At 45.6% G+C, this 14,241-nt stretch overlaps 1 protein-coding gene across 1 annotated transcript; it reads left to right on the forward strand.

Annotated features, from left to right (window-relative positions):
* The first annotated feature begins 1,050 nt into the window (after window positions 1-1,050).
* Window positions 1,051-10,505, forward strand: PRDM13 (PR domain containing 13). Its single transcript, XM_004674072.1, has 6 exons — window positions 1,051-1,194; window positions 2,691-2,822; window positions 3,126-3,246; window positions 6,634-8,368; window positions 8,564-8,639; window positions 10,470-10,505. Exons 1-6 carry the CDS (start codon window positions 1,051-1,053, stop codon window positions 10,503-10,505), a joined length of 2,244 nt encoding a protein of 747 aa, XP_004674129.1.
* Window positions 10,506-14,241: the final 3,736 nt, after the last annotated feature.

Consider the following 14,241-nt stretch of genomic DNA (forward strand, 5'->3'; position numbering starts at 1 on the left):
GGATTTGAGAGGATGCGTTAACATGTGGAAGAGACATGATTAAAAGCCCACTCAGCAGAACCCCTTTATAACCTTGGGTGCCATCAGGGCTCAGGATCCCCGCAAAGTCGCCACCCTGCGGCCGCTTCCCTTTCTCCAGAGAAAGTGAGGGCTAACGAATACTATTGTACAGTTGACCTCGCCTCCCCAAAACAGCCTTGAGCTTCCTATTTCGGGGCGAGAGTGGACAGAGGGAACGATAAAGCGGTTCTAAATAGACGACTGGCCTGAGCCCAATCCCCTGAAATGGTAATATGGTCGTTATTTAAAAAGTGTAGGTATTTTCTGGTGTTTTCCCATCAAGTACCTGCCTAATTTCTGTATGGCACACGCCAGAAATCAATAGAAGTTAACAAGTCCTCCAAACAGTCCCCATCTCTTTGTTTAATCTCCTTACAATAAAGCCAAGGGGAGAGAATTAAAAATCTTTGAAGTAGACCAAGGCTCAAAGGAATCAGCCAAGTAGACTTAAAGTAGTCACTTATTTCCCAAAACTGGTTTGTCGGAGAACAATAAAAGGAAGTAAAATTTATGGAGAAATTATACAGTGGATTTGTCACTTAAAATATCGTAACTGTCTCGAGGACAATACCCCATGCTGAGGATTAATGGTCCCGCCGGACCTTTGATTCACCAGAGCCTTTTCTTCGCCCTTGACAAATTGGATTTTTAGGAATGGGAAGGTCGCCTGGACCATTGTGCGCCAGCCATTCAGAGGCCTCGATTATGCAGGGGGCTGAGGGAACTACTCCATGTGACCCTCTCGGGTGGGACTTTGCAGCTGCTCCGCAGCGCAACTCTCTCACCAAACTCCGCGCCCTTGCGTTCGCGGTGCCAAAAGGCGCCCGCCGGGATTGAAAAGGCGCGGTGCATGCCCGGCCGCGTCACTCCGCGGGCGGAGGACGCACGTCGGGGCGCGGCTCCCTGGCTAGAGCGCGTCTCGGACTCTGTCACTGGTGCCCTGGCGAGGACCGCGCGCACTCGCGCGCCTGCCTGGCAGTGGAGGCAGCGATGCACGGAGCCGCCCGCGCTCCGGCCACCAGCGTGAGTGCTGATTGCTGCATTCCGGCGGGTCTGCGCCTCGGGCCGGTGCCAGGAACCTTCAAGCTGGGGAAGTACCTGTCAGACCGCAGGGAACCCGGGCCCAAGAAAAAGGTATTAGCCACTTCGACTTCTGATTCCTGCTGTCCACCTCCCCTTTCCCTGACCCACGAAGAGGGTGCGAGGGCCAGTGGAGGAAAGGGGTGGATGAGTCGTTACCTGCCAGTTCTACCTGGTAGCAGGGGACTCAGCTTACTCTCCGAAAGTCACACTGAGAGTTGGACGCGGGCCGGGCTGAGGGGGAGAGGACGTGGCCAAGAGGGACGCCCACTGGTTGTGTGCACCGGACTCTTTAGGTGCGGGGACCATTCGGAACCCGTGACTTCCCTGCTTTCTGGGGTCTGGTTTGCTTAGGCTCCCCACTCCGCACCCCACCCCCCAACCTCTGGACAATCACACCTTTTCCTTAGGGGCACAGAGCACTGAAGAGTTTGCCCATTTTATTACCCTCAAAATGCTAAATTGAGGCTTGGATTTCTCACAAAGTAATCTCATCTTCCGAAAAAACAATCCTTGGGAGATTCTCAGTTCTTAACAATGTTCCCATAATTTATTTCCGCGGACGTCTGCTTGTGGGTTTGGGTAGAACCGAGCAAGCGTGAACCCCATGTTTGTTCTGAGATGGGTTCCGAGGGCAAGGAGCACCCATCTGCATGCCTCGCGGAGTCGCAATGCCAGCGGCCAGGCTCTGAGAGTCCAGTTTCCCAGCCCGGAGTCATCAGAACAAACCCTCCTGAGCGCCTCCCCAAGAGCGTCGCGACCATGAGGAAATTCGGGTTCTAAAGCCCTTATAAGATCCCTCCAATCTCCCCACCCTCAGCACCTGCATCCCCACCCCCTCCCCAACTCCACAGTTGGGGAAGGGAGGAGGGGTTCTCAGCATGCAAAAAGAGAAATGGAGGCAGGAGTCACTCTGGGTGGAGAGGGAAGGTGAGAAGCTTAGCTTGGGCTTATCACTGTCCGCATCTTTCTTGTAAGAAAGTGCCCGTGTGCCCAGAACGACTCACATCTGGCTCCAGCACACAACGGTCTTCCCCAGCAGGCAGGAGGTGGCTTTGCTAGCACCTCGCCTTCCTCTTAAACGCGCTTTAATTGCTTTTTAAATGGCCGGCCATCCAGCGGCCGCTTTGTTCAAACACTTTCGTTGACGGGCTCCTGGATATCACCACAACCCTATGTGGTGCATCAAGAATGGGAAACAGGAGAGAGGATGAGGCAAATGCTGGATTGGCTTCTAAACATTTCTATCTTGATTTTAGGGCTGTTCTCAGAAAGACAAGCGGCAGAGCTGGGGTGGGATGCAAGGGAAGTTCTGGTACCAGATGCAACCAGGTGCTCAGGAAGGATGTTGCTGTTGCCAAGGTGGGGTGACTTGGAAGTTCTCCTTTCTTTCTTCTTTCTCCAAACAATGGTTCTAAGGCATTGTCCTCCCCACAGCAAGCTATAGCAGTCCAATCAAAGAGAACACAAACCGTTGTCCCAGGGTGGGGTAGAGGATAAACTTTCCCTTTGGGTTGGGCAGGGGAGAACCACTGCTACTTGTGTTGCAGGTGCGTATGGTGAGAGGTGAGCTGGTGGACGAGTCGGGGGGCTCCCCTCTGGAGTGGATAGGGTTAATTCGAGCAGCCAGGAATGCCCAGGAACAGACTCTGGAAGCCATCGCAGACTTACCTGGAGGACAGGTACTATGCTCCCCTCCTCCCACTGCCAACTTTTACTTACTTACCTATCACTGAGGTGGCCATCAATAGTAAGAAAAAAGAGCTTTAGCTAGAGGTCTCAATTAAATTTCTCTTAATTAAATGTCTCAGCAACCTCATAAGGTAGGTGTCCTTATCTCCACTTGCATATGAAGTTCAAAGTGATCCAACAGTTTTTTCCAGAGTGATACAGAATCACAGTGGGGATTAGAATTTTTCTTCCCAGTTGTCTTTTGACCAATTATGAGGAAGTGACAGCAGGTTATCCTGTTCCTTGTATCTCAGATCTTCTACAGAGCACTTCGTGATGTCCAGCCGGGGGAGGAGCTAACCGTGTGGTACTCCAATTCTTTGGCTCAGTGGTTCGACATCCCCACAATTGCAACTCCGACCCATGATGAGAAAGGTACTGCCTCTGAGAGGGCCTCGGGGTTAGTGGGGGTTACACAAGAATACAACCCTCAAGGTTCTGGGGCAACTCCTCAGAAGGGACTTTTGCTTGTGCTGTGGAAAACTGAATTCAAGGGTCCTGATTGTACAGGTGGAGAAATAACATCATACTACCTCCTTAAAATCAACAGCGAATGATAAACAACCACAACAATAATCTGGCTTTCTACAATAGAGTTAAAAACTGTTTATCAACTTCATGGGGTCACCCTTTCCTATTGTATACCCAAAGACAATATTTAATTAAGAATGAACAAAAACCTTAACATGTCAATGTATTTATATTATGAACTCAGAAAACATGACTCAAACCTGGAATGCTTTTAGAATGTGGCAGGGCATCTCTTCTCCATTGGTTTGAAGGACAGTGATTTTATACAGCATTTTAGAAACATTACGGTACTTACAGCTTGTCTGTTGGCAGGTACTAAGGCTCTTCCATTTAAATAGTATTTATTCACTTCCCTCTCCCTTCCTAAATTGAATTTGGGATGTATCCCAGTTTCTTCTCAGATTTATTTGATCCCTTCCAAAGCCAAGAGCAGACTTATGCAAATTTAAGAGCAGTAACTAAAGAGAAAAACATTTTCAAACCTTCTTTAGAATATTAAAAACACTTCCTGTGGGAAGAAGGCTAGAAGGTGCTAAAATAGTTAAGAACTTGAAACTTCCTTTTAATGCACAAAGCTAGTATAACTATTTTTCATTGCCAAATTGTAATTTCTTCTGAAAATATAGCTGTTTAAAGTTAACATAATGAATGCTGCAAGACATTTTAATATGTTCTACATTGTCTGCTTAATTTCATCCTCTTAGAAATAGGGTCACAGAAATTAACACAAATATAGGGAATTAAGAAACACTTCATGACTAAGAGAGAGTGAAATTTATTCAGAACAATGAATCAATTCATTTCAATGTATCATTATCTTTTGTAAATTAATTCTATTGATTTTTGTATGTATGTAGATTTGTACTCATAAAAATTATTCTAAGGTAGTTTATTTTCTTGTCAACTTCTTCCAGTAAATGGGGAATGTGACAAAAGTCCCAGAGTGAAGCACTCTCAAATCTGCCACTACACAACAACTCTGAGGGCTACTGGCCTTTAGGAGCCAGTTATTTCTGCACAGAACCACCTGCCTTAGGCACTGCTCTCAAATAGTATAGAAGCAACTAGAGTGGTCAAGCTTACATTTTCACCACTTCAGCCAATTTAACTTATAGTAACTGTTGTCAAACTAGACACCATTTTCCTTTTGGGGAATATTTGAATATTAATGTCCCCAGCTAAAAGATACTTGAAATTTTGACAATATTAGGTTTACATGATGAGGGGGACAAAGTCACTTATGAAGTGTGTCTGGTACTTTTGGCATAGGTTGAATTTTAGATTCTGAAGAACATGTCATTTGGTTAGGATAAATTTGAAAACATAAATTTGCTTACATCTCCTGAAAAGGAAGAAATAAGTTGGAATTGTTATGGTTCTTCCAGTTTTGATTAACTCCAGTGGCATTTAGTTCCACAGTAAGATTAAGAAATAAATATATTACTTTTATTTTAGGAATAAAGCTTACTTGGCTTTACATTGCACTGAGTCATTCTGGGGCAGGCTGTGAAAACTACCTCTTTTAAAAGTTGTGATGATGGGGGAGGTTCTGAATTTAGGAGAAGGAAGATTACCTAAGGTCTTAAAATCAACAACATGTATCAATAGAGCCCAGGATGTCTCATTTCTCTTTTTTCAAGATTTATTTTACATGGATGATCAATATAAGAAACATTGAAATGACTTTTTCTAAGTCTTTCGTAAACAGTTAGGTTAGGATCAATCACAGGGCCATCTCTCCCTTTCTTTTCTATCATCTCTCCCTTGATTTGAGCTAAATAAACTGCTCCTTACTCTTAGCTCTGCCTTACTAACCTGGGGGAACAACTTGCTTCACACAAGGCGAGAACTAAAGTACATGAAAAGAGGGAAATTTTGAAAAAAAATCCATTGTTATATCTGTAGTAAGGTGCTTGTGTGCAAGTAACTTTTCCATTACAGTTAGTGAGATTTATATATACTTCAGATACTTCCTTGTGGCTCAGATAACTTCTTTCTTAATCATCTTTCCCTTCAGTAATATCATCCACAATATCAAAAAAGAAACCAAACCATAAGATTGTTGTTCTCTGTAAGATATAACATGACTTTTTTGAGTGAAAATTAACTTCCACCATGTGATCAGAATTTATTTCACACACATATCTCTTCATTGTGTGCATAGACCCTAGCAAAATTATAAACAACTAATATTAATAATAAACACACACAAATGGTCACTAACCCCCCTAAATCTGTGCATTTATTAAAAATTGAGTATCTATATGTATTTATCAACTATATAGGACCATATATATATATATTCATGTAATAAAAATAGCTCTATTCTTTCCCAAGGATTTTGGGGAAATCCTTGGACTTGTGTGCCAGCTAAGAGTTAACAAGTTATTAGGTGGAACAACTTACAAGAATGTTTTAGTTTTTAGACTAGCAGGACACGATTCTTTCATTTGTTCCCATCAAATTAAGTGGGGTTAAAGAGGAAATAAAGATACAAATAATATTGAAGAATAGGAAATCATAGTCCCTATGAGGCTCTTTAGTTGGTCACGCTCCAGGAAAACCTCAGGCAAAGTGTTTAAGTCTGGGAGGGGGGTGGAAAGGATGGGTAGTGTAACATAAAAGACATTGTTCTGTGAAAAGGAATGATTACATATGGCCCATACATACAGGATATTGTTTGTCTCGCCTGGTAATGAGGCACTCACGACCATTAGGTTGGCCTTTGTTCAGTTTTCTCAAACTCCTTGACATACGCTGCCACCTATTCTGTAAACGCCAACAGATGGGCCGGAGCACAGCTCAGCCTCAACACTTGATTTAAAGCAACAGCTGCTCTCTGCTCTCATCTCTTCCCTGGCCAGCGTGTCCGAGTCCTGCCCTCCCAACGAAGATTTGCTCGAAGGCCTAGAGAAAATCTTCCTTGGAAGGCTCAGATCAACCCTCTTGGTCTGTGAGCAATCCCAGAGGATGACGATAGTAATAAAGTTGGCCATTGGGAGCTTGGGGGGACGGGGACAGGGGAGGGGGGGGAGTCCTTACTACCCTGGGAATACCAGCCTCGGTCAGTCCCCGTCCCCCCCAACCCCCCTCCCGCTGGGAGCCAAGAATACTCCATCTTTTGCCCAAACCGATGTCAAAAACTTGGACTTTGTCTTGGTGCGTTGCTTTCTTTTTCTCTAGTTTTCTTTCTCCTCTCACGGGGTCACCTTTCCACTCTTTCTTGCCCAGGGGAGGAGCGCTACATTTGCTGGTACTGCTGGAGGACATTTAGATACCCCAACAGCCTTAAGGCTCACCTACGTTTCCACTGCGTGCTCAGCAGCCGAGGGGGTCGCGCCTTTCTGCACCACGAGCACGCGGCTCGCCAAGGAGTTGCCCCGGCCGCGGATGGCCTTCACCTCTCCCCGAAACCCTCGGCCGCCGACTTCACCGCGTCGGCTCCGGCGGCCACTTTGCGGCCCCATCCGCAGGCATTGCCTCCCCTCCAGCCCTGCGGAGCGCGGGAGAGCATCAAGCGCGAGGTTTCCTCTGCGCCCTCGGCCACTTCGTCGCCCCCGGGCAAGTGGGGGCTGTCCAAGAAGGGCAAGGAGCATCCGCATCGCGCCCTAGACATGAGTGGGGCCGCCCGGGGGCACGGTCACTTCCTCGGCATCGTGGGCGGCTCCCCAGCGGGCGGCGGCGGCCTGGCCTTCTACCCTGGCGTGCGCTCGGCTTTCAAGCCCACGGGCTTGGCCAGGGCGGCCGCGGACTCCCTTGGCGACCCCTACCGGGAGGAGGGTGGTGGCAAACCTGGGGCCGGTCTGGCCTTAGGCAGGCTGCTCGTCGGGAGCCGAGCCGGTGGGGGCCCCGGGAGCGGGGACAGCACGGCGGCGGGCGGCGCGGGCCATCACCACCACCACCACGCGCACCACCACCATCACCACCACCACCCCAAGTGCCTGCTCGCGGGGGACCCGCCGCCACCGCCTGGCTTGCCTTGCTCTAGGGCCCTGCGGGGCTTCCCTTTGCTCCCGGGCCCCGCGGAGGAGGCGTCTGCTTTTAAGCACGTGGAGCGTGGGGCGACCACTGCTGCCGCCGCGCTGCCCGGGGCGCGTTATGCTCCGCTGCCTCCAGCTAGCGCGCTGCCCCTGGATCGCTGCGCACTGCAGACCCTCGATGCTGGCGGGCTCAAAGCCTACCCGGGTGGCGAGTGTAGCCACCTGCCCGCAGTCATGCCGGCCTTCACCGTCTACAACGGGGAGCTTCTCTACGGCTCGCCGGCCGCCGCCGCCTATTACCCGCTCAAACTGCACTTCGGTGGGCTGCTTAAATATCCCGAGTCCATTTCCTATTTCAGCGGGCCAGCGACAGCGGCTGCTCTGAGCCCGGCGGAGCTGGGCTCCCTGGCTAGCATCGACCGAGAGATCGCCATGCACACACAGCAGCTCTCGGAGATGGCAGCCGGGAAAGGCCGCGGCCGCCTGGACGCGGGGACACTGCCGTCCGCCGTCGTGGCGGCGGGTGGCGCTGGGGGTGGCGGCGGCGGGGGCGGGGGCGCGGGCAAGCCCAAGACGGGGCACCTGTGCCTCTACTGCGGCAAGTTGTACTCGCGGAAGTACGGGCTGAAGATCCACATGCGGACACACACAGGCTACAAGCCGCTCAAGTGCAAAGTGTGCTTGCGGCCCTTCGGCGACCCCAGCAATCTCAACAAGCACATTCGGTTGCACGCCGAGGGCAACACGCCCTACCGCTGCGAGTTCTGCGGCAAGGTGCTCGTGCGCCGCCGGGACCTGGAGCGCCACGTCAAGTCCCGACATCCGGGACAGAATCTGCTCGCCAAGCCTGGCGACGGCTCAGGTGCCGAGCCCGACTACCCGCCCGAGCCTGGGGAGCCCAAGAGCGACAACGACAGCGACGTGGACGTGTGCTTCACGGACGACCAGAGCGACCCTGAAGCTGGGGGCGGAGGCGAACAAGACTCGTAACACGTCTTCCCGGGAAGGGGTGCGTGTGGGGGCGTGGGCGGAGAGAAGTAGGGGTTCTTTTCTGGGACAGGAGGAGCTCCTGATGGTAAGAATAGGGAACCGATGCACAGAATCTTTTTTTTTTTTTCCTGGTGGTAAGAATAGGGAACCGATGCACAGAATTTTTTGTTTTGTTTTGTTTTGTTTTTTAGATCGGGCTCCCAATTTGGAACTGTGAAAAATCCCAGGATCGTTGTTGAAACTCAGAGTATAGGTTTAGGAAGTGGGGTAAAGAAAGTTGCCTTCCTAGGCAGAGGGCGATGCAAACCTCTGCGTGGGCACCCCCCCCCCCCAACTCCACTCCTCCTCAGCACCACTCTTGGCCGGGCGCTCTGCGGATTTCTCTCCAGGTTTAGGATCCCATTAATAGGAACATCTCATCGCCTTCTTGGGCATAGCATTTAACTGCCACGTATTTTGACATTTTTCTTTTCTGTGAAGGAAATTGTGCCTTTTAAGACGATGTTTGTGTGTGAGTGTTTTACATTAGCATTTCACTGAGTAGGCTAGACAGTAGTCACAATTCTGTAGATGTAACATTCATCCATACACTTGTTTCCATTTCATCTGTTCTGGTCAAAGGCTACGGCTTTGCCTCATTGAATATATAGTGGTAGCAGGTGTACAAATTGGTCAAGTTGCAATTATTTATAAGAGAATAACGACAAATGTAAAATATCTAAAGCATGAATATAAGAGCACGCAATATATAATTTAAAAGAAAATGTCCTATTTGGTAGAGAACAAATGTAATGTATTTTGTTTTTTAATGAATGATGTACAGTGGATTCAGTATTTTGGTCTTGGTTCCAGTTTGTGCAATCTTTAATAAAAATAAAGTTACAAAGGAGAGTTTGTTCACTTAGTAATTTCAGTAGGGTCATTTGAAGAAATAGTTTAATAAAAAATGATTTTCATAAATAAATCATAGGACTCTTGGATACTTTGATTATCCCTGAAATAAATGTTAAAAGCATCACAATAGGGAAATAAATCATTTACAATATGTGCACTTCACAGATTTCAAGATAGCAAACATGATTGTTTTTTGAAACCATAGTTAATCAAGCTAAGTGTTTTCATGTTTATGCAAATAAATTAAGTGACTTTCAATTAAAACACAGATTCCTCCTCAAAACCATAGGAAACCATAGAATCATTATTGCTTGCTATGTTCTATTTTGACAAAAGTTTCCTTGAGGTGCAAAAGAAGGGAACTTGCTCTGTGCCTTTTATGATACATATACTTTGATATTTATTTGACAAGTACTAAAGGAAGATCTATTTTATTGGCAATGTGGTTCTGTTTGCTCTGTTTGTTTCTTTTTTCCATGTATTCTCCAACAATATATGCTGTCATATTTTTCCCATTTAACAGAAGACAGAGTGAGCTCTTCAAAGTCACTGGGAAGTTGGAACAACAAAGTTAGAAAACAGTGAACTTATTTATAAGTATAAAAAAGGCTAGCTAATGGTTGGCTGTCATAAAGAGTAAATAATATATCTTAGTGGATTAAAATTGTAAAGCACACTTTCCTCTCTTTAATTCCCCTTCCCCAGGATTTTACTGGGAGGGAGGGAGCTTTGGTCAACCCCTTTGTTAAGAGCAATATCTTAAGATTCTAGGTTTGCAACACTCAGAGGATTGTGCGAAGATTCTGCTAGGCCACTATAGTGCCCTGATATGACCCTGATTATTTAACTCATGTAAACATGTGCTTTATTTTTGAACTTCTGAATACAGTAGTGGCATGACATCTCCCAGTTGGGAACATGGTCTCTGTAACTTGGTGACTGGAGGGATTTTTTCTGACCCATCACTTCAGGAACCATGAGCGGGGAAGGGCATCTGACAAGTATGAGTGATGACCAGCAAACAGACTTCTTTTATGATAAAATGTATGATGAGAATTTGTCATCATACCAGAAAAATGAAAGCCCAAAGAGAAACAACCAGTGTTTGTACAGGTACAAAATGTTGACAACAATACTACCATTTATTGAGGACTCACTCTGTGCCAAATCCTTATGCTATTTATGTTTTTTTTTTCCTTGTAGAGGGTGGCGGTGGACTTGACGCTCCAGATTCAGTGATGGCTCTGCTACTCAGAACTGGAAGTGAACAAAAGCACCTGCCTGTTTGCCCTGGCTGCTCAGGGCTTCTTAGTGCCTGCATAATGCCATGGTCCTGCCTCTGAAGCAATTTTACTTGAAACCAAAGCCAATCAATAGTGAAATACTGGAAAGACTTTCTGAAACCTGACTGTTTAAGTCCTTAGGAAAAGTAAGAAAGGCTGCCCAGATTTTCGAGCTCACTTTTAAGTCATGTTTCCTTCTCCCATTTACTAGCCCAGTACAAAGTTGTGCAACTCATTGGTTTATCTGAAAAATAGTCATGAAGAAATGATATTTGGTCAAAGGAAATACATTTCAAATTGATATTTTAAAACTATACCCCCTCCCCATCTGTTTCTACCTTTGTACATTGGTGTTTACTGTTACTTTAAAAATACAAATGTAAAAAAATATTGAACACAGATGTAAAAGGTTGTTCTACAAACAGGTTATTTGTAATTCTCTGAAGATTGCCTCAGCAAACATGTATATTTACCCATAGGTGTACACACTATCATATAAAATGAATGTAATTAATTTTTTTAGTGGTGAAATAAAACCAGTGTTATGTAATCAGTAACAATAACATTACTTATTTTAAATAGCTCAGCTGAACTAGTGATTCACAAATTATGTCAGTGTCCTATTCCTTTCCCTCCACTCCCACACCCAATAAACACAACGGATTTTGAAGGTTACACTGAAGTACTGAAGGTTCCTGAGTTTTAAACCAAGGAACCATAACCTTAGGAAATGAAAAACTAGATTGGGTCTAATTAGGTTGGATATTAAAATATTTTGCTAAGCTAAATAAATCAGACAGATATAGGTTCTAGGCTTGTTTCCACCACCTAATAGCTGGACCTGCTTCTTTCTTGCTTCAGTTCCCTCCTCTTAAGATAGGGAGAAATAAGCAATAGGATAGTAGTGAAGATCGTCTGCATTAATGTGGGTAAAATTCTTACACTGGGGTACAGTAAGTTTCAAGCAACTTCCTTAGGTGACATCAAAGAACAAGATAAGGTTGATGCCTTTTTATAAGAATTAATATATATATATTTTTTTAGGGCACTAGCTTTTCCCTCACTTCTAGCGATGAATAAACTCTCAACACCTTCAGTAAATAAAGGCCTTTCACATTTTCTGCAAAGGAGAAGCTTTTTCAGATTCCTTATCAAATAATTTTCCATGTCAAGCTCAAACACCAGTTCAAATGGTTAATAGTGGTTAAGTAAACTGGAGCAATATTCTTCATCTGCTTTCACCTTTTTGAAATGCTTGGCTGGGTAGTGAGGACTTCCCATAGGAGAATGGAGAGGTGGGTGCATGTATCTCTTCCTTCTTTTGCTAAGCAGAAAGTGGAGCTAGAACTGACTCTCAAGGCTGGAGAGTCTACTTTGGAAACTGAGGGAAAGAGGTGAAGAGCAGCTTACTCCAAGCTACAACAGAAAACGTAACCCAGAGGCAGTTGACCGTGCTGGTGCTGGTGGTGGGGTTCCAGGGCCGAACGAGGGGATTGGCTACACCTCTTTAGTTCGAGCGCTCCCATTGGCTCATCCCTGGAGCCCGGGTTGCTATTGGTAGCGGGCCGGCTTCTCGGAAGGTCTGGGCTGGGCTGTGTAGCCTCGGGAGAACCCGGGCCCAAAGTTGGTGCCCCCGCTTGGGTGAGTTCTCTGGCTTCCTTGTGTCTCTCTAGCGCCTTAAAACTAATCTCTTCCTGGCAACCGGAGGTTCTGGGTTAGGAGCAGGGGTCTGGGAGTTTCCCTGGGTGTTGGCGTACAGTCTGGGAGTGGAAAGAGGTAGGGGCATCTCCTCCGCTCTCCTCCTCCCTTGCCACGCTAGTTCTTGTTTAAGTGCCCCAGCGTGGCGGGGAGCTTCGGCACCAGTGCGACGCGCCCTCGCCATCTGTTGCTTCCCCAAAGGGAAGGGAGCAGAGGCGCTGGCACCGTCGGGAGGTCAGACGTGACCCTTGGCCACCCAGGTGTGAGTTGTGAAGGGGAGGGCTCAACAGACGGTGGGGCCTATGTGTTTAGTTCCAGAAGGAGCGTGGCGCTCGATCCGGGCTGGGTGACCTTCCTACAAAAGATGAAAGGAGCGCTTCTGTCATCTGCGACCATAGTTTAATTCAAATTAGGTGTAACCATTGTAGGACAGACAAGTTGCCGTTGGCTTAGCAGACCGTCAGAGGACCCTTCAAAAAGGGACACAATTGGGTGAACTATGTATGTGGGTAAACATTTGGAGACACTGATTTTATTTAAAATATAGAATGATTTAATTATTTAAAATTAAATTCATGTAAGTAGACAAAAACTAAAGCAAAGGTTCATTAAAGATTATAAAAGTGATAGCATAAAGGACAGCTGTGTGTTTTTTTTTGTAATTAGAATTAAACAGATTTGGGGGAACAGGTAGAGTGAGGAATCTTTATTAAAAATAAAATATATCAACGATCCAAATATGAGTCGTCTCTCTTTTGGCCTTCTAGTCACATAAGGTTTTGCGTAATTGATATCGAGGAAATGAATGAAAATACATATTTTCTATTTTTAATGTTGACAGTACAGTAATGTTTCTGGACATTGCATAAAGTAGAGAATGATGTATAATTTATCCTTACATGGCAAGGTGTACTTGAACAAGGGACACACAATTCTAGTGATTTGCTTAGGTGGAAATGCCTTGTGTGGTGGGTATACATAATGAAGAGATGAGATAATATATGGCTTTACATAAGAACACAGTGATGTGTAAAGATAATTTTTAGTTTTTCTCTCTTTCTCAGTCTCTGCTACCCCAGGAAGATACCATGGCATATACTTGACACATTGAGCAGTTGATTCCTGAATCATCACCTTAAGGTAAGTGGAAACATGACCAGGTCAGGTTTAAGCTCACATGAGTGCACTGGACCAGAGCAGAACACATCTGTGAGCAACAAAATGCTTTCAGGTAGGATAAAAGTTGATCCAATGAGAAATGAGTCAATCAGGATGTCACGTTATAAGCTTATTTGTGATTTTCAAAAAGCAGGAGAAATGCCTTAGCACCAAAGAGATGAAGAGAAAAGAAAATACACTAGGGGACTCTGGGGTAGCCTTTCTGAATTATTTGAAGCTAACATGCTGACATGTGGTCCCAGAGTACTGACTTTGCCAGTTATAGATGTTTGTACATATACTGGGCCCTATGCTTATTTCCAAAATCAATTTGAGATTATCTTGACCCTGCAGGTTGGTACTACATGATATTTACTTTGACCACTGTTCTCCTGAAAAAGTGAGAAAAAATAGCATTATTTTAAGGTTTTGTTAACAGTGCTTGTTTCATTAAATCTTCATGTTCTCATTTAAGTTTTTAATAACAGCCCATTTTACAGACAAGGGAAGTTAGACTTATGTTGCATAGCCGGCTAGACATTCCCAATTCAACTTCAGGCCTGTTGACACCATAACCTCACTCTCCACATGCTTTATGTCCTCTTTAAAACACTGTGATCTGATGTAAAAAGTGTCAAGACATGTAGTATGAAACCTTTGAAATGAGATCCACTGAGTGCTTTACAAAAAGATGAGGTGATCTGAAAGATCAGTCAGTTTTCAAGTTTTTTTCAGCTGGAAAAGGGTCAAATTAGACATCATTTTGTTTTGTACTTGAAATCATTCCAATTCTGGAAAACTTTAAAGTTGTGTTCAATTCAGTGTAACCTGACTTG

This window comes from Condylura cristata, unplaced genomic scaffold (genome assembly GCF_000260355.1).
Source record: "Condylura cristata isolate star-nosed mole 26May11 unplaced genomic scaffold, ConCri1.0 scaffold00001, whole genome shotgun sequence".
NCBI classification, from domain to species: domain Eukaryota; kingdom Metazoa; phylum Chordata; class Mammalia; order Eulipotyphla; family Talpidae; genus Condylura; species Condylura cristata.